The sequence below is a fragment of the Schistocerca cancellata genome, chromosome 1 (assembly GCF_023864275.1).
Source record: "Schistocerca cancellata isolate TAMUIC-IGC-003103 chromosome 1, iqSchCanc2.1, whole genome shotgun sequence".
Classification (NCBI taxonomy): domain Eukaryota; kingdom Metazoa; phylum Arthropoda; class Insecta; order Orthoptera; family Acrididae; genus Schistocerca; species Schistocerca cancellata.
The window spans coordinates 54,557,021-54,581,870 of NC_064626.1; the positions used below are offsets into that span (position 1 = coordinate 54,557,021).

The 24,850-nt window shown below is 51.0% G+C and overlaps 4 protein-coding genes across 4 annotated transcripts in view; 1 reads left to right on the top strand and 3 right to left on the bottom strand.

The window, feature by feature from the left end:
• Positions 1-11,883, bottom strand: part of LOC126088096 (uncharacterized) — a 64,038-nt gene extending 52,155 nt beyond the window's left edge. Inside the window, exon 1 of the mRNA XM_049915210.1 lies at positions 11,463-11,883. Within this exon, the coding sequence (XP_049771167.1) occupies positions 11,463-11,883 (421 nt within the window). The remainder of the gene's footprint in view (positions 1-11,462) is intronic.
• Positions 11,884-11,895: 12 nt separating this feature from the next.
• Positions 11,896-13,416, bottom strand: LOC126167175 (serine/arginine-rich splicing factor 4-like). The gene is made up of 5 exons (XM_049920877.1): positions 13,025-13,416; positions 12,897-12,993; positions 12,641-12,852; positions 12,411-12,522; positions 11,896-12,294 (listed from the first exon to the last, which is right to left on the bottom strand). The coding sequence occupies exons 1-5, from the start codon at positions 13,414-13,416 to the stop codon at positions 11,896-11,898; spliced, it is 1,212 nt and encodes a 403-aa protein (XP_049776834.1).
• Positions 13,415-14,455, top strand: LOC126180769 (keratin-associated protein 10-10-like). Its single transcript, XM_049927054.1, has one exon. The coding sequence runs from the start codon at positions 13,415-13,417 to the stop codon at positions 14,453-14,455; it is 1,041 nt and encodes a 346-aa protein (XP_049783011.1).
• A 283-nt stretch (positions 14,456-14,738) lies between these two features.
• Positions 14,739-22,141, bottom strand: LOC126088097 (bcl-2-associated transcription factor 1-like). Its single transcript, XM_049907968.1, has 9 exons — positions 21,843-22,141; positions 21,402-21,787; positions 21,169-21,305; positions 20,294-20,799; positions 19,856-20,202; positions 19,462-19,754; positions 16,009-16,807; positions 15,573-15,853; positions 14,739-15,407 (listed from the first exon to the last, which is right to left on the bottom strand). Exons 1-9 carry the CDS (start codon positions 22,139-22,141, stop codon positions 14,739-14,741), a joined length of 3,717 nt encoding a protein of 1,238 aa, XP_049763925.1.
• Between the last annotated feature and the right edge of the window lie 2,709 nt (positions 22,142-24,850).

Genomic DNA, 24,850 nt, shown 5'->3' on the forward strand with positions numbered 1-24,850 from the left:
GAGAGGAGGACGGGTTTTGAGCTCTAAAGAGACGAAGGCTGGCAGTGAGTCGGCTACTAATTCATCCAGTCCCAGCACAAGAGGGGAGCTTGTGTCCAGCCTGCCACCGCCCTCTGACGAACGTCGGTAGTCGGACTGCGGGTTGTCCTGGGGGTGGTGGGGGGGGGGGGAGCAGGTGAACAGAGCATGGCCGCTCGGCATCAGGACACCTAGTATCGACTTCACACCCAAATGCACGACATGGGGATAATGAGTACGCCAGCGAAACTCTAGATTCCCTGAGCGGCTGCACTGGTTCCTCATCAGTTGGCGACCTACACAGAGGCGCGGCAGGACAACGGACGTCACCTAAGCATTCTGCCATCGGCTGCATCTGCACTGTTGTGGCGTAGCAAGACAGCCACGCCACTAGGAAGTAGCCGAAAGGCACGCGTACACACACGCCGGCTGGCGTGAGTTCTGGAACAGGATACTTGGTGAATGCTATAGAGAAAAATATGCAGTTCCTCGGATACTTAACTTTATTGCATCCTTGTGGTACATCGCTCTTGACTATACAAATTAGACTATCTTCAGATACGGTTAATGGCGCCTTGCTATGTCGTAGTCATGAACTGAGCTGAAGGCTATTCTAACTGTCTCTCGGCAACTGAGAGTAAGGCTTCGTCAGTGTAGTCGCTAGCAAAGTCGTCGTACAACTGGGGCGAGTGCTAGTCCGCCTCTCTAGACCTGCCATGTGGTGGCGCTAGGTCTGCAATGACTGACAGTGGCGACAGGCGGGTCCAACATGTACTAATGGACCGCGGCCGATTTAAAGCTACCACCTAGCAAGTGTGGTGTCTGGCGGTGACACCACATGCACCCACACAGTACTGCCCTGAGACCGACGTGGGTGAATCTGCCCTCTCCCTTAATATTTCTCTCGCCCATCCAGCCACTTAACAGACCAGACTAGGTCGGGTGTTACTATGTCGAATTACCTAATGTAATGTATACAGATGGTCGACGTTGCCCTTGGAGCAGGACAAATATCCTTCAGATCATAAAACAATTGTCCACGTGGCATTAGAAAAAAATCAGGAGAAACCATCCTAAGACCCCAAAATAAGTGCACTTATTGAAGGTAATAATGCCAATACAGTTTCGAAAATTTGGTTGAAACCAGAAGTGAGTCATATTGGGATATTTACACCAAAGATACGCTAGACATCAGCGGTGGTTAGAACTTTAACCTCCATAACACTCTCGTACCATCTAATGAGGTTTTAACAGAATCCGAATGAGAAAAAATGAGGATTGAGATCAGAGAGCAGTGTAAGTAATGAAGATACAAGCCACCTGGTAGAATTTTACACAGAGTGTGACTTAATCATAGCTAACACTTGGTTTAAGATTCATGAAAGAAGGTTGTATACGTGGAAAAGGTCTGGAGACATTGATAAGTTTCAGATGCTTTATATAATGGTAAGACAGAGTTTTTGACCAGGTCTTAAATTGTAAGAAGTACTTTAGGGCAATATTATGGAAATGGAAGAGAACGTAGATGGAGATGAAGTGGGAGATATGATACTGAGTGACGAATTTGACAGAGCACAGAAACACCTAAGTCGAACAAGGTCCCCAGGGATGACAACGTCCAGTTAGAACTACTAATAGCCATGCGTGAGCCATCTATGTCAAAGCTCTTCAATCTGATGAGCATAGATGTGTGAGACAGGCGAAATACCCTCGGACTTCAAGAAGAATGTAATACTTCCAATCCCAAAGAACACAGGTGTTGCAAGGTGTGAAAAATACCTAACTAACAGTTTAATATGTCGCGGTTTCCAAATACTTACACGAATTATTTACAGATATCTTAGAAGATAAGTTAAGGAAAGGCAAACCTATGTTTCTAGCATTTGTAGACTTAGAGAGAGCTTTTGATAATGTTGACTGGAATATTCTCTTTCAAATTCCAAAGGCGGCTTGGGTAAAATAACGGGAGCGAAAGGCTATTTACAATTTGCACAGAAACCAGATGACATTTATGAGACTCAAGGGGCACGAAAGAGAAGCAGTGGTTGAGAAAGGAGTGAGGCGGCATTGTAGCCTATACCCGGTGTTATTCAATCTGTATGTTGTGCAAGCAGTTAAGGATACAACAGACATGTTTGGAGTGTGAATTAAAATCCATGGAGAAGAAATAAAAACTTTTACGTTTGCCGACAATACTATAATTCTGTCAGAGACAAAAATGGACCTATGACAGCAGTTGAACCGAGTGGACAGTGTCTTGAAAGGGGGATATAAGATGGACATCAACGAAAGCAAAACGAGGATACTGGAATTTAGTCGAATTCTCTAAGATGATGCTTAGGATATTACATAAGGAAATGAGACACTTAAAGTAGTAGATGAGTTTTGCTATTTGTGCAACATAACGAATTATGGTTGAAGTAAAGAGGATACAAAATGTAAACTGGCTGTGGCAAGCAAAGCGTTTCTAAGGAAGAGAAATTTGTTAACCTCTAGTATAGAATGAAGTGTCAGGAAAACTTTTCTACTGTTTACATGTAGTGTACCCATGTATGGAAGTGAATCATGGACGATAAATAAATTAGACGAGAAGATAATAGAAGTTTTCGAAATGTGGTTCTACAGATGAATGCCGAATGAATGGGTAGATCACGTAACTAATGAGGAGGTGTCAAGAGATGACCAATTTAGTATTGGGGGGAAAGCGTGGAGGGTAAAAATCGTATAGGGAGATGAATACAGTAAGCATATTCAGAAGGATGTAGGTTGAAGTAGCTACTTGGAGATTAAGAAGCTTGCACAGCATAGAGTAGCATTGAGGTCTGAATCAAACCAGTCTCTGGACTGAAGACCACAACAACAAGTGGCATAGCGCTTCAGAGACATCTTCGTTAATTTCGTAAGTTCCCCGATTATACTACTGGTATAAGGAGAGACTTCAATTTGGCAATTAGAGAATGGGAGAGCCACGTGATCAAAATTGTTGGCGGGGACTGGTATTCGATTATTATTGATCTGAACTCCTAGTCTGAACACAATTATAAAAACCGATTAATGAGGGCAATGTCTTCGACACCCTAGTAGCTAACAGACTCGAATGTTCCGAATAAGTTAATGTATGACTGTCTAAAGCGATTATAAGGCCGCCGAAGCATCAGTTACAACATGTGTTCACAAGAATAGCTGAGGAAAACGGGAATACATTTATTACTAATCAAGATATGAAGATAAGTGACCAGTGAATAGAAAATCAATTAAAATCATGCTAAAATGGAATGGCGTCTGTGAGATTCTACAAAGTTTGTACTAAAGAACTTGCTCCACTTTGACAGCAGATAACCGTTGGTTGCACCAGTTCGAAAACTCACATCATTTCCTCCTACGAGCATAGTTGTCGGACAAATGTACGAGTACATTATCATATCAGAGTAATGCTGTAACTCTAAGAGCACTGAGCTCACTCGCAGCTGATTATAATAGGCCTGTATCACTGACATCAATGAGTTGTATAACTGTCAATCATGTTTTATCCTGACACATATTGACGTTTTTGGCGACTGAAAATCTGCCCTACAAACACTGACATGAACTCCTAGCTAAAAGCAGATGCTGCCACTGCAGCAGTGACAGAAAACTCGGGAGGCAAATTCGAGTGAGATCTACGCTCTGAACATATCATTAAAAGAAACTGAGGATAGTGGACGTTTGCTGGATCAAAATCTCTTCGATAAGTCTAATGTACTAGAACAACATCAGAGATACAATTATCTTAGACTGTTCGGAATTCCAGAGATTGGGAGAGAGATCCAGACGATACTCACGACGAGTGGCCAAGGCTCTGTGAGAAGCTAGACCTATAGATGAAACTGAATAATATTGATAGAAGTCAGAGCGGGATGCAGGATGACAGGATCTACCAAACCTAGACCAATATTAGTGAAGTTCGTATCGTATGGAAGAAGATCTGAGTTCTTCAGAACAAAGAAGAAACTAACGAAGTCAGATCTGACAATACGACAGGATCTCACCTCTGAAAGATTAAAAAATTTTGAGCAACACGGTTTTTAAATTTGGCCAAAAAATGATGGCGGGATATTTGTGAAGACCGAAAGAATGAGTAGCTCAGTTTGAATTACAAATTAATTCGAAGGTTGTGCTTTAGGTACTAAGAACATATCAACTCATCCTTCCGACAGTTTTGTGTACTGTAGATTAAAGTCAAAAATAACTTACTTTATCTTACTTTCAGTACTGTTGCGCAAAAATTATTCTAGGTCTGTTTGCTAAATTTCTTTCTTTGTCATGAGTCGGCTGATGAACAATTGCTGAAAAGACCTCTCGCCTTGGTCACAAAAGCTCCCTCACCGTTGAAGATACTGCATATGAGTTACATGCCTTGCTCGAAAAGGAAAAAGAAGAGAACCAGTGGAAAAATGCACCTGTCGCAGTACAAGAAAAGTTAATATGTTCCTGTTTACGTAAGAGACTGATCGAAAAGAGGGGTACCCGTTGCCTCATTCTACCTTCCTCAGCACCTTTAAAATTTTTTCCAAAAATTTTGGCATGCGGAAATATTCGCACATTTGTGTGCTGAGAGAGAAGACACGAACACTGGAAAAAAGAGTCGGACTGCAAGGGAACTGACAATGGCTGTGTTCTTTAAAGTGTGAAGGAGATAAAGGCAATGTGAAAGAAGGAGAGGGACGTAGTGCATTGAAAAATAGTTGGCAGTGCCAGAACAGTACTAGGAAAAGAATGAAAGAGACATTGCCATGGGGGCAGAAATAAGAGAAAGGGAAGATGGATGTTGGTGAAAGCGAGTGATTATGAGAGACGTAGTACGTGACTATGACAGAGAGGAAGAGAAAGATAGTGGTCGTGAGAAGAGATAGCAGCAACAGGAAGGAAGGAATAAGACATTATCAGTAAGAAACAGAAGGAAGGAGACAGCGACAGTAAAACGAGATTGTAACAATTGAGACAGAGAGAAGTGGACCGTGACTGTGACACAGGAGACAATAACACGGACACAAAGAGATAATGACAATTAGTTGGACTGAATAAGTGAGTGAGAAACGGCAACTGGGAGTGGATGGGTATGAACGACTTACAGCGATAGAAAAGTGGGTATGAGATTCAAATGGTGCAAGTGGCTCTGAGCACTATGGGACTTAACATCTGAGATCACCAGTCCCCTAGAACTTAGATCTACTTAAACGTAACTAAGCTAAGGACATCACACACATCCATGCCCGAGGCGGGTTTCGAAACTGAGACCGTAGTGGTCGCACGGTTCCAGACTATAGTGCGTAGAACCGCTCGGCCACCCCGGCCTGCTTTGTATGAGGAAGTTACAGTTAGAGGAGCTTGTCGGAGTTTGACATGAGTTGGAAATTAAGAAAAGAGCGAATATGTCCATACCCCACAATTTTAGGGAAAATTTTTAAAGGTGCTGAGGACGGAAGAGCGAGGCAGCTCTTATCCCTCTTTTCGGTCAGAATCTTTTAAATAAATTGGGACAAATCGCATTTTTCTCTAATGTCTGAAACTCAAGTGGTATCAGACGTTTTCGAACTTTCTAATAAATAAAATGGTGACGAGAGCCAGGTGGTCCTGCAAATTATTTCCAGGTGTGCCAGAGAAACTGGAAAGAGATAATGATATAGGGAACTGGTGAGATAAATTCATTTTATACTTCTATTTTACGAACTCTCAGAATACGAACATATTAACAATTGTCGTTGATAAATATTATATGCTAATGCTAAATTGGAATTTATGGGCACCTTGTTTTCAGACACGTGGACTAGCATACTGAAACAAACCTCCACCAAAACAGGACTGCTGAAATCTGGTTCGGCAGGACAGAGCGGAGCATGTTAATTACTGTTAGTTATACAAGAACACACACAACTTTATTCCTCAAGGCAATGCATAGTTCTCTCCTGAAAACAACGAAGATCAAATCACGGCTGAGAGCCAAAGTAACTTTTCCAGAATAAGTTTAAATGATTGCTTTTAAAACACCAGGATTTAGAGTAATGGCTGGAAGCCTTACTTAGGTAAAACTACAATATCTTCTCTGCTAAAGGCAGAAATATTATTTCAGGTCAGTTAAGGAAATTATTTAAAAGCAAAGCATTTACAAATTCCGGCTAAAAGACATATTAAGAAATTTTCAAGTTAGTTCTTCAGCTGAAAGCCCAATTAAAAAATTTAAATAATAAAAGAGAGACTTTAAATATAAGCTTTTACACAGTGCAACAGACAAACATGTTAAGAAAACTTGTAGTATCTTGTCAGCTGAAGGCGCAAGCAATTACCCAAGAATAATTAAAGACAACCTTAAGAAAAACATTTACAGAACATGGCTGAAGGCCGTTTCAAGAATTCAAGATAATTGAAGAGAAACCATACAGACAAGGATTTACATATTAAAGCCACAGATTCTGAAACAAATGCGGCTTATTGCCTAAATGCAGATCAACAAGAATTTTAAATAAAACACTGCTGAAGGCCTAATCTTAAGTTGTTATGAAGTTCGGCTGAAGGCCATGTACTAAACATAAAACAGACGATATTAATACGTGGCTGAAGGCCTGTCACAGTACGTGTGACCAAATCAAATAAAATGACAGTCACATAAAGTGACGCTCAGAAGTGTTTCAACGGTCGGCCTGCGGAGGAAACTCTAACTACAGTTTACGTGAGACAGACAGCCAAGCGTAACACTAAACTATCAGGTTGCAGCACGACCTACGGACAGGTGAAGAACTAACCAACGGCCTAGACGAAATTCGCAGCAGGATTATGTCTTAATAATTGTCATATGAACACAGTCAAGACACAATAAACACTCAAAAAAAAAAAAAAAAGAGAACAACACCAAACTGACGAACTCCATGCCGCGCCGGACAGCATACACACGGTGAGTAAAACACACTGCCGCAAAACTACGCTAACGACCAGGGCAGGTAACCGTAACGTTAAAGGCCACAACTCAGAAGATACCGCCGCTGCACTTCACTAATAAATTATAATCATTTCAAAAGTTAAACAGCGTACAGGGAGACAGCTGCCAAATTTTGCTCCAACACACCATCACGTTGCTGCTTGCGGGGACTGCCCAGGACGCAACAACCAGCAATTAACGAAGAGATGTCACAACGGTTGAGCTTTCATGACAGGTTCACTGATTACTCAACTCCAGTATGCAGGTGCGGTGGGGAACGAACTTAGCAGTTCTTGCGGCTTTTTTTTTTGTTTTTTTGTCATCAGTCTATTGACTGGTTTGATGCGGCCCGCCACGAATTCCTTTCCTGTGCTAACCTCTTCATCTCAGAGTAGCACTTGCAACCTACGTCCTCAATTATTTGCTTGACGTATTCCAATCTCTGTCTTCCTCTACAGTTTTTGCCCTCTACAGCTCCCTCTAATACCATGGAAGTCATTCCCTCATGTCTTAGCAGATGTCATATCATCCTGTCCCTTTTCCTTATCAGTGTTTTCCACATATTCCTTTCCTCTCCGATTCTGCGTAGAACCTCCTCAGTCCTTACCTTATCAGTCCACCTAATTTTCAACATTCGTCTATAGCACCACATGTCAAATTCTTCGATTCTCTCCTGTACCGGTTTTCCCGCAGCCCATGTTTCACTACCATACAATGCTGTACTTCAGAAGTATATCCTCAGAAATTTCTTCCTCAAATTAAGGCCGGTATTTGATATTAGTAGACTTCTCTTGACCAGAAATGCCTTTTTTGCCATAGCGAGTCTGCTTTTGATGTCCTCCTTACTCCGTCCGTCATTGGTTATTTTACTAAATAAAATATGGAGTTTCAGTCTTCGATCGCTATTCTTTACTTTTAATTACCGGTTTCGGGCTAGCTGCCCATCTTCAGATCTGTTAGACAATGTTAAAAATGTAATTAATAAGAGAGATACAGTTAGTGAAAAAATATCTTAGTTTACAAAAAGAAATTTTGGAACGTATAAAATGCCAACATACCACATGTTGTAGTTACAGAGTAACTTGTCCGTACAGAACACACAGTTCACTGTCATAAGTAAAGTAAATTTCAATCTGTTAAAACATTATATCGCAGTATTTAAGAGTAACCTGATTGGTAACAGTAAAAAGTGCCCTCTACCTATGACAATTGTGCATCTGTTATTATTTCGCCGTATATATTATTGGCGAATATTCTTTTTAATAAAACAATTTTTAAGGTAATAACAAATGAATAATCTTTCTGAGTGGACCATGAAACGAAAAATTTTTACATTAATTTAAAATTTCTTTATAAAGAAACATAAAATATAATTAAAATGTAGATATCCTTCCGAAAATGTGCGTTTACTCTTCTTTGTTTTTGATTGGTGGTTCAGTGGATTTCCCTACGTCAGAACGTATACAACGCCACGCCGAGTTGTCTTGCGCCGCGCCCAATTCACCTCGCCGCCAGTACGCTGAGGGCCGTTCCGCTGTAGCTGTTTCTTACTGGGGCGTGCTGTTGCATTCAAGAGTAAGCCTAAAACAGGTCTTTAAAAATCTCATAATAATTCCTGTGCATAAAATCACTTTGCTCATTAAGTAGTAGGCCTGGGGTTTTCCTTTGATGTGCGTATATTTCAATCTCTTCGAGCACGTTGAGATTGAGACTTTTTGGAGCTTTATGTAGCACCTCCATTTGTTGATTTATATTACTAACTTCATGTCTACTCTCTTTTACATGTGTTCCAAATGCTGTTCGATTGCTATGACTGCAATGTTCCCTGTATCGAATTTCAAAATTCCGCCCTGTTTGTCCTATATAATAACTGTCACATTCAGCACATTTAATCGTATATACTCCGGAATTATTGTATTTCATTTGTTTCGTCGTTGCTGGTTTATGTCTTAATCTATGTGTCATTTGCCCTTCGTTCTGAAATGCCACTGCGATGTTTTTTGGAAAGCATTTAGCAATTCTTTCCGACACACGCCCTTTGTATGTCAGGGTGACAAACTTCTTCTTAACTTTAATTTTCCTAGAATCGCTACTGATGCCCGCGGGTTTGTTTTTGATTTTATTAAACATACGTGTAACACCTTGTGTCCTGTATCCGTTAGCTGCTGCTACTTGCTTAATAATACCCAGTTCTTTCTGCAACTCATCTTCCTGTAGTGGCAATCTGAGAGCTCTGTTGCACATTGCATGAAAGTACGCTCTCTTATGCTGTGCCGGGTGAACGTGTCTTTTCTATAGACGCCGAAAACGTGTCTGCCTCCCTCCTTTCTGACAGTCAAATCTAAATAGTTAATCGCCCCGTTGTTTTCCATTTCTAGTGTGAATTGAATTATTGGATGCTGCTCGTTTAAAACTGAAGTCATTTTCTCTACGTCTTCTTTTTCCCCTTTGAATAATAAAATAGTGTCGTCTACATACCGTCTGTAATAAATTAACTTCTCCTTAATTTCTGGAAAAGAGCTAAAAACTTTGTTCTCAAAGTCATTCATAAAAATTTCAGCTAAAATACCTGATAGACTGTTACCCATAGCTAAACCTTCATCTTGAATAAAAACTTTATCGTTAAAGATAAAACTATATAAAACACTGTGTGTACTCCAGCATATCTACGATTTCGACGATTTCACCCACTGCCTAGGTAGCAGAATCCCTTAACTTCATTGACTTCGTGACCATCAATCCTGATGTTAAGTTTCTCGCTGTTCTCATTTCTACTACTTCTCATTACCTTCGCCTTTCTCCAATTTACTCTCAAACCATTCTGTTACTCATTAGACTGTTCATTCCGTTCAGCAGGTCATTTAATTCTTCTTTACTTTCACTATGTCATCAGCGAATCGTATCATTGATATAATTTCACCATGTATTTTAATTCCACTCCTGAACCTTTCTTTCATTTCCAACATTGCTTCCTCGATGTGCAGATTGAAGAGTAGTGGCGAAAGGCTACAGCCTTATCCTACACCCTTCTTAATACGAGCTCTTCGTTCTTGATCGTCCACTCTTATTATTGCCTCTTGGTTGTTGTACATATTGTATATGACCCGTCTCTCCCTATAGCTTTCCCTACTTTTTGCAGAATCTCGAACAGCTTGCACCATTTTATATTGTCGAACGCTTTTTCCAGGTCGACAAATCCTATGAAAGTGTCTCGATTTTTCTTTAGCCTTGCTTCCATTATTAGCAGTAACGTCAGAATTGCCTCTCGTCCCTATACTTTTCCTAAAGCCAAACTGATCGTCACCTAGCGCATTCTTAATTTTCTTTTCCATTCTTCTGTATATTATTCTTGTAAGCAGCTTCGATGTATGAGCTGTTAAGCTGATTGTGCGATAATTCTCGCACTTGGCAGCTCTTGCCGTCTTCGGAATTGTGAGGATGATGCCTTTTCCGAAAGTCAGATGGTACATCGCAAGACTCATATATACTACACACCAACGTGAATAGTCGTTTTGTTTCCACTTCCCCCAATTATTTTAGAATTTCTGATGGAATCTTATCTATCCTTCCTGCCTTATTTGACCGTAAGTCTTCCAAAGCTCTTTTAAATTCCGATTCTAATACTGAGTCCCCTATCTCTTCTAAATCGACTCCTGTTTCTTCTTCTATCCCATCAGACAAATCTTCACCCTCACACAGGCTCTCAATGTATTCTTTCCACCTATCTGCTCTCTCCTCTGCATTTAACAGTGGAATTCCCGTAGCAATCTTAATGTTACCACCGCTGCTTTTAATGTTACCATAGGTTGTTTTGACTTTCCTGTATGCTGAGTCTGTCCTTCCGACAATCATATCTTTTTCGATGTCTTCACATTTTTCCTGCAGCCATTTCGTCTTAGCATCCCTGCACATCCTATTGATTTCATTCCTCAGCGACTTGTATATCTGTATTCCTCAATCTACTCAAGTATTTCTTCTGTTACCCATGGTTTCTTCACAGCTACCTTCTTTGTACCTATGTTTACCTTCCCAACTTCAGTGATGGCCCTTTTTAGAGATGTCCATTCCTCTTCAACTGTACTTCCTACTGTGATATTCCTTATTGCTGTATCTATAGCGTTAGAGAACTTCAAACGTATCTCGTCTTTCTTTAGTACTTGCGTATCCCACTTCTTTGCGTATTGATTCTTCCTGACTAATGTCTTGAACTTCAGCCTACTCTTCATCACGCCAACCGTGCGTGGACGCCACCAGCGGTCCCGGCCTGATCGCCCGCCGCAGAGGCTTTCTCGCTGCTCTGGCGCAACCGATCAACTGTTCACATATGGAAACAGTCAAAAGATCAAATACACGTCGGCCGATCAGACGACCGACCGAAAGACCAACCAACAGTCGTCCTCGCTCCAGTCTTCTTCAGTCGGACAATTCATGTGTGTCGCCAGCGGTCGGCAAGTACTGGATGTCCTCACATCACTAGCGCTCCATGCCTGACGCTCCTTTGTCCCCGACCGCTGCTCCGTGCTCGACTGCTGCTTCGTGCGGGACTGCTGCTTTGAGCCCGACTCTTGCTTCATGCGAGACTGCTGCTTCGTGCCCGACTGCTGATTTGTGTGGGACTGCTGCTTTGTGCCCGACTGCAGCTTCGTGCGGGACTGCTGCTCCGTGCCCGACTGCTGATTCGTGCGGGACTGCCGCTTTGTGCCCGATTGCTGCTTCATGCGGGACTGCTGTTTTGTGCCCAACAGTTGCTTCGTGCAGGACTGCTGCTTCGTGCCCGTCTGCTCCTTCGTGCGGGATTGCTGCTCCGTGTCTGACTGCTGCTTCGTGCGGGAATGCTGCTTCGTGCCCGACTGTTGCTTTGTGCGGGGCTGCTGCTCCGTGCCTGACTGCTGCTTCGTGCGGGACTGCTGCATTGTGCACCACTGCTACTTCATGCGGGACTGCAGCTCCGTGCCCGACTGCTGCTTCGTGCAGGACTGCTGCTTCAAGCCCGACTGCTGCTTCGTGCCCGACTGCGGCTCCGTGCGGGACTGCTGCATCGTGCCCGAATGTTGCTTCGTGCGGGACCGCTGCTCCGTGCCCCACTGCTGCTTCGTGAGGGACTGCTGCTCCGTGCCTGACTGCTGCTTCGTGCGGGACTGCTGCTTAGTGCCCAACTGCTGCTTCGTGCGGGACTGCTGCTTCGTGCCCGACTGTTTCTTCCTGCGGCACTGCTGCTTCGTGCCCGACTGCTGCTTCGTGCGGGACTGCTGCTTCATGCCCGACTGTTGCTTCCTGCAGGACTGCTGCATCGTGCCCGACTGGTGCTTCGTGCGGGACTGCTGCTTTGTGCCCAACAGCTACTTCGTGCGGGACTGCTGCTTCGTGCCAGACCCTTGCTTCGCGCAGGACTGCTGCTCCGTGCCTGACTGCCGCTTCGTGCGGGACTGCTGCTCTGTGCCTGACTGCTGCTTCGTGCGGGACTGGTGTTTCGTGCCCGAGTGCTGCTTCGTGCGGGACTGCTGCTTCGTACCCGACTGTTGTTTCGTGTGGGACTGCTGCTCCATGCCCAACTGCTGCTTTGTGCGGGACTGCTGCTCCATGCCTGACTGCTCCTTCAGGCGGGACTGATACTTCGTGCCCAACTGCTGCTTCGTGCGGGACTGCTGCTTCTTGCCCGACTGTTGCTACATGCGGGACTGCTGCTTTGTGCCCGACTGTTGGTTCATGCGGGACTGCTGCTTTGTGCCCAACTGTTGCTTCGTGCAGGACTGCTGCTCCGTGCCCGACTGCTGCTTCGTGCGGGACTCCTGCTCCATGCCCGACTGCTGCTTCGTGCAAGACTGCTGCTTCGTGCCCATCTGCTGCTTCGCGCAGGACTGCTTCTTCGTGGCCGACTGCTGCTTCGTGAGGGACGGCTGCTCCGTGCCCGACTGCTGCTTCGTGCGGGACTGCTGCTTCGTGCCCGGCTGCTGCTTCGTGCAGGACTGCTGCTACGTGCCCGACTGTTGCTTTGTGCGGGACTGCTGCTCCGTGCCTGACTGCTGCTTCGTGCGGGACTGCTGCATCGTGCACCACTGCTGCTTCATGCGGGACTGCTGCTCCGTGCCCGACTGCTGCTGCGTGCGGGACTGCTGCATCGTGCACCACTGCTGCTTCGTGCGGGACTGCTGCTCCGTGCCCGACTGCTGCTTCGTGCAGGACTGCTGCTTCGTGCCCGACTGCTGCTCCGTGCGGGACTGCTGCTTCGTGCCCAAATGTTGCTTCGTGCGGGACCGCTGCTCCGTGCCCCACAGCTGCTTCGTGAGGGACTGCTGCTCCGTGCCTGACTGCTGCTTTGTGCGGGAGTGCTGCTTCGTGCCCAACTGCTGCTTCGTGCGGGACTGCTGCTTCGTGCCCGACTGTTTCTTCCTGCCGGACTGCTGCTTCTTGCCCCACTGCTGCTTCATGTTGGACTGCTGCTTCATGCCCGACTGTTGCTTCCTGCAGGACTGCTGCATCGTGCCCGACTGGTGCTTCATGCAGGACTGCTGCTTTGTGCCCAACAGCTACTTCGTGCGGGACTGCTGCTTCGTGCCAGACCCTTGCTTCGCGCAGGACTGCTGCTCCGTGCCTGACTGCTGCTTCGTGCGGGACTGCTGCTCTATGCCTGACTGCTGCTTCGTGCGGGACTGGTGCTTCGTGCTCGAGTGCTGCTTCGTGCGGGACTGCTGCTTCATACCAGACTGTTGTTTCGTGTGGGACTGCTGCTTCGTGCACAACTGCTGCTTCGTGTGGGACTGCTGCTCCATGCCTGACTGCTCCTTCAAGCGGGACTGCTACTTCATGCCCAACTGCTGCTTCGTGCGGGACTGCTGCTTCATGCCCGACTGTTACTACATGCGGGACTGCTGCTTCGTGCCCGACTGCTGGTTCATGCGGGACTGCTGCTTCGTGCGGGACTGCTGCTTCGTGCCCAACTGCTACTTAGTACGGGACTGGTGCTTCGTGCCCGACTGTTGCTTCGTGTGGGACTGCCGGTCCGTGATCGACTGCTGCTCCCCACCCGACTGCTGCTTCGTGCGGGACTGCTGCGTCGTGCCCGACTGCTGCTTCGTGCGGGACAGCTGCCTCGTGCCGGACTGCTGCTTCGTGCGGGACTGCTGCTTCGTGCCCGACTGTTGCTTCGTGCGGGACAGCTGCTTCGTGCCCGACTGCTGCTACGTGCAAGACTGCTGCTTCGTGCCCGACTGCTGCTTCGTGCGGGACTGCTGCTACGTGCCGGACTGCTGCTTGGTGTGGGACTGCTGCTCCATGCCCGACTGCTGCTTCGTGCGGGACTGCTGCTCTGTGCCCGACTGCTGCTTCATGCGAGACTGCTGCACCGTGCGGGACTGCTTCTTTGTGCGGGACGGCTGTTTTGTGCCCGACTTCTGCTTCATGCGGGACTGCTGCTTCGTGCCCGACTGTTGTCCCGTCCGGGACTGCTGCTTCGTGCGGGACGTCTGTTTCGTGCCCGACTGCTGACTCGTGGGGGACTGCTTCTCTGTGCCCGACTGCTGCTCCGTGCCCAACTGTTGCTTCGAGCGGGCCTGATACCCCGTGCCCGACTGCTGCTTCGTTCGGGACTGCTGCTTCGTGCCGGCTGTTGCTTCGTTTGGGACTCCTGCTCAGTGCCCGACTGCAGCTTCGTTCGGGACTGCTGCTTCATGTCAGACTGCTACTTCGTGCGGGATTGCTGCTCCGTGCCTGACTGCTGCTTCGTGCGGGGCTGCTGCTTCGTGCCCGACCGCTGCTTCGTGCAGGACTGCTACTTCGTGCCCGACTGTTGCTTCGTGCGGGACTGCTGCTTCGTGCCCGACTGTTGCTTTGTGTGGGACTGCTGCTTTCTGCCCGACTGTTGCTTCGTGCGGGACTGCTGCTCCGTGCCCGACTGCTGTTTTGTAAGGGACTGCTGCTCTGTGCCGGACTGATGCTTCGTGCGGGACTGGTGCTTCATGCGCGAGTTCTGCTTCATGGGGGACTGCTTCTTCATGCCCGATTGTTGCTTCGGACAGGACTGCTGCTTCGTGCCCGACTGCTGCATGGTGCCGGACTGCTGCTTCGTGCTCGACTGTTGTTTCGTGCAGGACTGCTGCTCCGTGCCCAACTGCTGCTTCACGCGGGACTGTTGCTCCGTGCACGACTGCTGCTTCGTGCGGGACTGCTGCTTCGTGCCCGACTGTTGATTCGTGCGGGACTGCTGCTTTGTGTCCGATTGCTGCTTCATACGGGACTGCCGTTCTGTGCCCGACTGCTGCTTTGTGCGGGACTGCTGCTCCGTGCCCGACTGCTGCTTCGTGCGGGACTGCTGCGTCGTGCCCGACTGCTGCTTCGTGCGGGACAGCTGCCTCGTGCCGGACTGCTGCTTCGTGCGGGACTGCTGCTTCGTGCCCGACTGTTGCTTCGTGCGGGACAGCTGCTTCGTGCCCGACTGCTGCTACGTGCAAGACTGCTGCTTCGTGCCCGACTGCTGCTTCGTGCGGGACTGCTGCTACGTGCCGGACTGCTGCTTGGTGTGGGACTGCTGCTCCATGCCCGACTGCTGCTTCGTGCGGGACTGCTGCTCTGTGCCCGACTGCTGCTTCATGCGAGACTGCTGCACCGTGCGGGACTGCTTCTTTGTGCGGGACGGCTGTTTTGTGCCCGACTTCTGCTTCATGCGGGACTGCTGCTTCGTGCCCGACTGTTGTCCCGTCCGGGACTGCTGCTTCGTGCGGGACGTCTGTTTCGTGCCCGACTGCTGACTCGTGGGGGACTGCTTCTCTGTGCCCGACTGCTGCTCCGTGCCCAACTGTTGCTTCGAGCGGGCCTGATACCCCGTGCCCGACTGCTGCTTCGTTCGGGACTGCTGCTTCGTGCCGGCTGTTGCTTCGTTTGGGACTCCTGCTCAGTGCCCGACTGCAGCTTCGTTCGGGACTGCTGCTTCATGTCAGACTGCTACTTCGTGCGGGATTGCTGCTCCGTGCCTGACTGCTGCTTCGTGCGGGGCTGCTGCTTCGTGCCCGACCGCTGCTTCGTGCAGGACTGCTACTTCGTGCCCGACTGTTGCTTCGTGCGGGACTGCTGCTTCGTGCCCGACTGTTGCTTTGTGTGGGACTGCTGCTTTCTGCCCGACTGTTGCTTCGTGCGGGACTGCTGCTCCGTGCCCGACTGCTGTTTTGTAAGGGACTGCTGCTCTGTGCCGGACTGATGCTTCGTGCGGGACTGGTGCTTCATGCGCGAGTTCTGCTTCATGGGGGACTGCTTCTTCATGCCCGATTGTTGCTTCGGACAGGACTGCTGCTTCGTGCCCGACTGCTGCATGGTGCCGGACTGCTGCTTCGTGCTCGACTGTTGTTTCGTGCAGGACTGCTGCTCCGTGCCCAACTGCTGCTTCACGCGGGACTGTTGCTCCGTGCACGACTGCTGCTTCGTGCGGGACTGCTGCTTCGTGCCCGACTGTTGATTCGTGCGGGACTGCTGCTTTGTGTCCGATTGCTGCTTCATACGGGACTGCCGTTCTGTGCCCGACTGCTGCTTTGTGCGGGACTGCTGCTCCGTGCCCGACTGCTGCTTCGTGCGGGACTGCTTCTTCGTGCCCGACTGCTGCTTCGTGCGGGACTGCTGCTTCGTGCCCAACTGCGGCTTCGAACGGGACTGGTGCTTTGTGCCCGACTGTTGCTTCGTGCGGGACTGCTGCTCCATGCCCGACTGCTGCTTCGTGCAGGACTGCTGCTTCGTGCCCGACTGCTGCTTCGTGCGGGACTGCTGCTTCGTGCCCAACTGCGGCTTTGAACGGGACTGCTTCTTCGTGCCCGACGGCTGCTTCGTGCGGGACTGCTCCTCCGTGCCCGACTGCTGCTTCGTGCGGGACTACTGTGCTGTGCACGACTGCTGCTTTGTGCGGGACTGCTGCTCCGTGGCCGACTGCTGCTTCATGCCCGACTGCTGCTTCGTCCAGGACTGCTGATCCATGCCTGACTGCTGATCCATGCAGGCTTGCTCCTTCGTGCGGGCTGCTGCTCCGTGCCCGACTGCTGCTTCGTGCCCGACTGCTGCTTCGTGCGGGACTGCTGCTTCGTGCCCGACTGCTGCTTCGTGCAGGACTGCTGCTTCTTGCCCGACTGTTGCTTTGTGCAGGACTGCTGCTTCGTGCCCGATTACTGCTTCTTGCGGGACTGCTTCTTTGTGACCGACTGTTATTTCGTGCGGGTATGCTGCTCCGTGCCCGACTGCTGCTTCGTGCGGTACTGCTGCACCGTGGCCGACTGCTGATTCGTGCCCGAATGCTGCTTCATGCGGGACTGCTGATCCGTGCCCGACTGCTGCTTGGTGCGGGCGTGCTGCATCGTGCTTGACTGCTGCTTCGTGCCCGACAACTGCTACGTGCGGGACTGCTGCTCCGTGCTCGACTGCTTCTTCTTGAGGGACTGCTGCTTAGTGCCCGACTGCTGCTTCGTGCGGGACTGGTGCTTCGAGCCCAACTGCTGCTTCGTACGGGACTGGTGCTTCGTGCCCGACTGTTGCTTCGTGCGGGACTGCTGGTCTGGGCGCGGCTGCTGCTTCGTGCGGGACTGCTGCTCCGTGCCCGACTGCTGCTTCGTGCGGGACTGCTAATTCGTGCCCGACTGCTGGTTCATGCAGTACTGCTGCTTTGTGCCCGACTGCTGCTTCGTGCGGGACTGCTACTTTGTCCCCCACTGTTGCTTTGTGTGGGACTGTTGCTGCGTGCCTGACTGCTGCTTTGGGCGGGACTGCTGCTTCGTGCCCGATTGTTGCTTCGTGCTGGACTGCTGCTCTGTGCCCAACTGCTGCTTCGTGCATGAATGCTGCTTCGTGCCCGACTGCTGCTTCATGCGGGACTGCTGCTCTGTGCCCGACTGCTGCTTCGTGCGGGTCTGCTGCTCCATGCCCGACTGCTACTTCGTGCGGGACTGCTGCTCCGTGCCCGACTGCTCCTTCGTGCGGGACTACTGCTTAGTCCCTGACTGTTGCTTCGTGCAGAACTGCTGCTCCGTGCCCGACTGCTGCTTCGTGCAGGACTGCTGCTCCATGCCCGACTGCTGCTTCGTGCGGGACTGCTGCTCCGTGCCCGACTGCTGCTTAGTGCGGGACAGCTGCTCCGTGCCCAACTGCTGCTTCTTGCGGGACTGCTGCTCCATGCCCGACTGCTGCTTCGTGCGGGACTGGTGTTTCGTGCCCGACTGTTGGTTCGTGCAGAACTGCTGCTCCGTGCCCGAATGATGCTTCGTGCGGGACTGCTGCTCCGTGCCCGAATGCTGCTTCGTGCGGGACTGCTGCTTTGTGCCCGACTGGTGCTTAGTGCGGGACTTCTGCTTTGTGCCCAACTGCTGCTTCGTGCGGGACTGCTGCTTTGTGCCCGACTGCTGCTTCGTGCGGGACTGCTACTTCGTGCCCGACTGCTGCTTCGTGCGGGACAGCTGATCTGTGCCCGACAGCTGTTCGTGCGGGCCTGCTGCTTCGTGCAAGACTGCTGCTCTGTGCATGACAGCTGCTTCGTGCCCGACTGCTGCTTCATGCGGGCCTGCTGCTCCGTGCCCGAATACAGATTTGTGCGTGACTGCTGCTCTGTGTCCGATTGCTGCTTTGTGCCCGACTGCTACTTCGTGCGGGACTACTGCTCTGTGCCCGACTGCTGCTTCGGGCCCGACTGCTGATTCATGGGGGACTGCTGCTCCGTGCCCAACTGCTGCTTCATGCGGGACTGCTGCTTGATGCCCGACTGTTGCTTCGTGCAGGACTGCTCCTTCGTGCCCGACTGCTGCTTCGTGCCCGACTGCTGATTCGTGCCCGACTGTTGCTTTGTGCGGGACTGCTGCTCCGTTCCCAACTGCTGCTTCGTTCGGGACGGCTGCTTCGTGCCGACTGTTGCTTCGTTTGGGACTACTGCTCTGTGCCCGACTGCAGCTTCGTTCGGGACTGCTGCTTCATGCCCGATGCTGCTTCATGCGGGATTGCTGCTCCGTGCCCGACTGCTGCTTTGTGCGGGGCTGCTGCTTTGTGCCCGACCGCTGCTTCGTGCAGGACTGCTGCTTCGTGCCCGACTGTTGCTTCGTGCGGGCCTGCTGCTTCGTGCCCGACTGCTGCTTTGTGTGGGACTGCTGCTTTGTGCCCGACTGTTACTTCGTGCGGGACTGCTGCTCCGTGCCCGACCGCTGTTTTGTAAGGGACTGTTGCTCCGTGCCCGACTGGTGCTTCGTGTGGGACTGGTGCTTCGTGCCCGAGATCTGCTTCATGGGGGACTGCTTCTTCATGCCCGACTGTTGCTTCGTACAGGACTGCTGCTTCGTGCCCGACTGTTGTTTCGTGCGTTACTGCTGCTCCGTGCCCAACTGCTGCTTCATGTGGGACTGTTGCTTCGTGCGGGACTGCTGCTATTGAGCCGGACTGCTGCTCCGTGCCTGACTGCTGCTTCGTGCGGGACTGCTGCTTCGTGCCCGACTGTTGATTCGTGCGGGACTGCTGCTTCGTGTCCGACTGCTGCTTCATACGGGACTGCTGTTCTGTGCCCAACTGCTGCTTCGTGCGGGACTGCTGCTCCGTGCCGACTGCTGCTTCGTGCGGGACTGCTGCTTCGTGCCAAATGGTTGCTTCGTGCGGGACTGCTGCTTTGTGCCCGACTGCTGCTTCGTGCGGGACTGCTGCTTCGTGCCCGACTGCTGCTTCGTGCGGGACAGCTGATCTGTGTCCGACTGGTGTTCGTGCAGGCCTGCTGCTTCGTGCGGGACTGCTGCTCTGTGAATGACTGCTGCTTCGTGCCCGACTGCTGCTTCATGCGGGACTGCTGCTCCGTGCCCGAATACAGCTTCGTGCGTGACTGCTGCTCTGTGTCCGACTGCTGCTTCGTGCCCGACTGCTACTTCGTGTGGGAATAATGCTCTGTGCCTGACTGCTGCTTCGTGCCCGACTGCTGATTCATGGGGGACTGCTGCTCCGTGCCCAACTGTTGGTTCATGCGGGACTGCAGCTCCATGCCCGACTGTGGCTTCGTGCATGACTGCGGCTTTGTGCGGGACTGCTGCTCCATGCCTGACTGCTGCTTCGTGTGGGACTGCTGCTTCGTGCGCGACTGTTGCTTCGTGCGGGACTGCTGCTTCATGCCGACTGCTGCTTCCTGCAGGACTGCTGCTTCTTGCCCGACTTCTGCTTCGTGCGGGACTGGTGCTTCGTGCCCGACTGCTGCTTCGTGCGGGACTGCTGCTTCGTGCCAGACTTTGCTTCGTGCGGGACTGCTGCTCCATGCCCGAATACAGCTCCGTGCGTGACTGCTGCTCTGTGTCCGATTGCTGCTTTGTGCCCGACTGCTACTACGTGCGGGCCTACTGCTCTGTGCCCGACTGCTGCTTCGGGCCCGACTGCTGATTCATGGGGGACTGCTGCTCCGTGCCCAACTGCTGCTTCATGCGGGACTGCAGCTCCGTGCCTGACTGCGGCTTCGTGCCTGACTGCTGCTTTGTGCGGGACTGCTGCTCCATGTCTGACTGCTGCTTCGTGCGGGATAGCTTCTCCGTGCCCCACTGCTGCTTTGTGCGGGACTGCTGCTTCGTGCGGGACTGGTGCTTCATGCCCGACTGCTGCTTCGTGCAGGACTGGTGCTCCGTGTCCGTCTGCTGCTTCGTGCGGGACTGCTGCTCCGTGTCCGACTGCTGCCTTGTGGCTGACTGCTGCTTCGTGCGGGACTGCTGCTCCATGCCTGACTGCTGCTTCGTGCGGGACTGCTGCTCCGTGCCCGACTGCTGCTTTGTGTGGGACTGGTGCTTCGTGCGGGGCTGGTGCTTCGTGCCCGACTGTTGCTTCATGTGGGACTGCTGCTCCATGCCCGACTGCTGCTTCGTGCAAGACTGTTTCTTCGTGCACTACCGTTGCTTCATTCGGGACTGCTGTTCCGTGCCCGACTTCTGCTTCGTGCAAGACTGCTGCTTCGTGCCCAACTGCTGCTCCGTTACCGACTGCTGCTTCGTGCGGGACTGCTGCTCCATGCCTGACTGCTGCTTCGTGCGGGACTGCTGCTTCGTGCGCGACTGTTGCTTCGTGTGGGACTGCTGCTCCGTGCCCTACTGCTGCTTCGTGCAAGACTGCTTCTTCATGCCCGACTGCTGCTTCATGCGGGACTGCTGCTCATTTCCCGACTGCTGCTTCGTGTGGCGCTGTTGCTCCTTGCCCGACAGGTTCTTCGTGCGGGACTGATGCTCCGAGGCCGACTGCTGCCTCATGCCCGACTGCTGCTTCGTGCGGGACTGCTGATCTGTGCCCGACTGCTGCTTCGTGCCCGACTGCTGCTTCGTGCGGGACTGCTGCTCCGTGCCCGACTGCTGCTTTGTGCGGGACTGCTGCTCTGTGTCCGACTGCTGCTTCGTGCCCGACTGCTGCTTCGTGCGGGACTGCTGCTCCATGCCTGACTGCTGCTTCGTGCGCTACTGCTGCTTCGTGCGCAACTGTTGCTTCGTGCGGGACTGCTGCTCTGTGCCCGACTTCTGCTTCGTGCAGGACTGCTGCTTCGTGCCCGGCTGCTGCTTTGTGCAGGACTGCTGCTTCGTTTCCGATTGCTGCTTTGTGCGGGACTGCTGCTCCCTGCCTGATTGCTGCTTCGTGCCCGACTGCTGCTTCGTGCGGGACTGCTGCTCTGTGCCCGACTGCAGCTTCGTACGGGACTGCTGCTTCGTGCGGGACTGCTGCTCCATGCCCAACTGCTGCTTCGTGGCCGACTGCATCTTTGTGCGAGACTGCTGCTCCGTGCCCGACTGCTTCTTCTTGCGGGACTGCTGCTCCGTGCCCCTACTGCTGCTTCGTGCCCGACCGCTGTCTTGCGCGGGACTGCTGCTCCGTGCCCGACTGCTGCTTCGTTCGGGGGGGCTGCTGCTCCGTGCCCGACTTCTGCTTCGTGCGTGACTGCTGCTTTGTGCGGGACTGCTGCTCCGTGCCCGACTGCTGCTTTGCGCCCGACTGCTGCTTGGTGCGGGACTGCTGCTCCGTGCCCGACTGCTGCTTCGTGCGGGACTGCTGCTCGGTGCCCGACTGCTGCTTCGTGCGGGACTGCTGTTTCGTGCGGGACTGCTGCTCCGTGCCTGACTGCTGCTTTGTGCCCGACTGCTGCTTCGTGCGGGACTGCTGCTCCGTGCCCGACTGCTGCTTCTTGCGGGACTGCTGCTCCGTGCCCGACTGCTGCTTCATGCCTGTCTGCTGCTTCGCGCGGGACTGCTGCTCCGTGCCCGACTGCTGCTTGGTGCAGGACTGCTGCTCCGTGCCCAACTGCTGCTTCGTGCCCGACTGCTGCTTCGTGCGGGACTGCTGCTCCGTGCCCGACTGCTTCTTCGTGCGGGACTGCTGCTTCGTGCCCGACTGTTGCTTCGCGCCCGACTGACTTCCAGACAGACGACGAACCAGAAATACTATCGGTCGCTCCAGAAATAGTGCGACAGCGCACTTACGTAAAGCGCTGCTGCTGACACTCACAGGCATGTAAGGCAGGAACATAGTGACTGAGCTGGTGAGAGACGAACTTAATGATGCTAGTAAATGGAATAAGAAAACGAGGCGGCAGTACGGTAAGAGAAGGTGACAAACAATAAAGGGAATGTACACGAGCCGCGCACGGCTCAACAACTGTTTTCACTTTTAATATATAATTCTAATGGTTCAAATGGTTCTGAGGGCTATGGGACTTTCCATCTGTGGTCATCAGTCCCATATGACTTAGAACTACTTACACCTAACTAACCTAGGGTCTTCACACACACCCATGCCCGAAACAGGATTGGAAACTGCTACCGTAGCGTTCGAGTGATTCCAGACTGAAGAGCCTAGAACCACTCGGCCACCCGGGCCAGCTAATATATAGTCATAACGAAGTTGTCACCTACTCGGAATCCGATTGCTCTAACTCGCCAGCTCTTGGGACACAGGGAGATGAGGCTGCTCCAGATCGAATTCTGATCGCTAGCTAATGGGGAAGTGTGGTTTGCCAGCTAGTCTGGCTCTGGGCTTTAGGAGTTTTCTCAGATCCGTTTAGGTTAATACGGGGCTAGTACCACGACGTGCCTGGACAAACTCTTAAATATTCCGAGAATTATTTGAAGCTGAACAAGAACAGGGTCATGCAATGAACGAAGAAAGTTACAGCACGGTACTGAAGGAAAAACAGTGAACCTGGAGCGAGGAACTGGTGACCGAGGTGAGTATGAGGAACCGTGGAATTGGAACAAGTAACGGCGAAACCGGAACGAGAAACCTGTGTACACCCAAAAAAGAACGAAACAGAACGAACGAGGCTGACGTGAGAAGGAGACACTCGTGAAGGCTGCAGTGAACAACTGTTTCTCAGAAGTCGCTGCTCGGTCCTTCAGCTTAGTGAACAGTTCCTTTAGAACCATTCGCCGAGTCGTCTGAGGCGCTGCAGTCATGGACTGTGCGGCTGATCCTGACGGAGGTTCGAGTCCTTCCTCAGGCATAGATGTGTGTTTGTCCTTAGGATAATTTAGTTTAAGAAGTGTGTAAGCTTAGGGACTGATGACCATAGCAGTTACGTCCCATAAGATTTCACACACATCTGAACATCTGAACATCGGAACCATTCCTTCGCGAACGACACACCTCCTATATTTACATCCTACTTCCTGCATTATTTGTTACATATATTTCCATCTCTGTCAGTCGGCCGGGTTGGCCGAGCGGTTCTAGGTGCTACAGTCTGGAACCACGCGACCACTACGGTCGCAGGTTCGAATCCTGCCTCGGGCATGGATGTGTGTGATGTTAGTTAGGTTTAAGTAGTTCTAAGTTCTAGGGGACTGATGACTTCCGAAGTTAAGTCCCATAGTGCTCAGAGCCATTTGAACCATCTCTGTCTTCTACAGATCTTATCTCCTGTAGGTACTACTAGCACCTAGTAAACCTTTTGTTTTTCTGTGCTCTCTTCTAGTTAATTTTCTTATATTCCTATAACACCACGCCAAAAGCTATTTAGTTCTCTACTTTTCCCCACCACGATTCTACTTCAACATATACGTGCGTACTCCGCAAGCCGCAGTATGGTGCTTGACAGACGGTACCCTCAACCACTTTTAGTCATTTTCTTTCCTGTTCCACTCGCAAATGGATGTGGAAACGAATATCTATATGCCTCCGTATGAGCCCTAATTCGTCGAATCTTATCTTCGTGGTGCTTACGCGCAGTGTATGTTGGCGGCAGTAGAATCGTTTGGCAGTCAGCGTCAAATGCCAGTTCTCTTAATTTTCTAGATAATGTTCCTCGAGAAGAATGTAGCCTTCACACCAGGGATTCTCTTTCGAGTTCCCGCAGCGTGTCCGCAACACTTAACGTGTTGTTCGAACCTACTGGCAACAGATATGAGGCTCACCTCTGAATTGTTTCGATGTCTTCTTTCAACCCGAGCTGTTACAGACCTCGAACACACTGGCAGTACTCAAGATCTCAATAAACCGAAGTCAACCATTCGCCTTCCGTAATACAGTTCTCTTATGCTTGTTCCATTCCGTATCATTTTGCAACGTTACCCCCAAATATTTAAACGACTTGGCTTTGCCAGGCAGGACACTTGTAATAGTGTAACCAAACATTACAGGTTGGATTTTCATACTCATCCACATTGACTTAAATTTTTTCTACATTTAGAGTTAGCTGCCATTCATCACGCCAACTAGAAACTAAGTCTATGTCATCTTGTATCTTCCTACCATCACTCAACTTCGACACCTTACCTTAGCCATCATCGGCAGCGTCATCGGCAAACGACCGCAGATTACTTCCCACACTGTCAGCCAAATAATTTATGTATATAGAGAACAACAGTGGTCCAACCACACGTCCCTGGGCAGTTCTGACGATACACATCCCTCTGGTGTGCACTAGCCGTCGAGGAT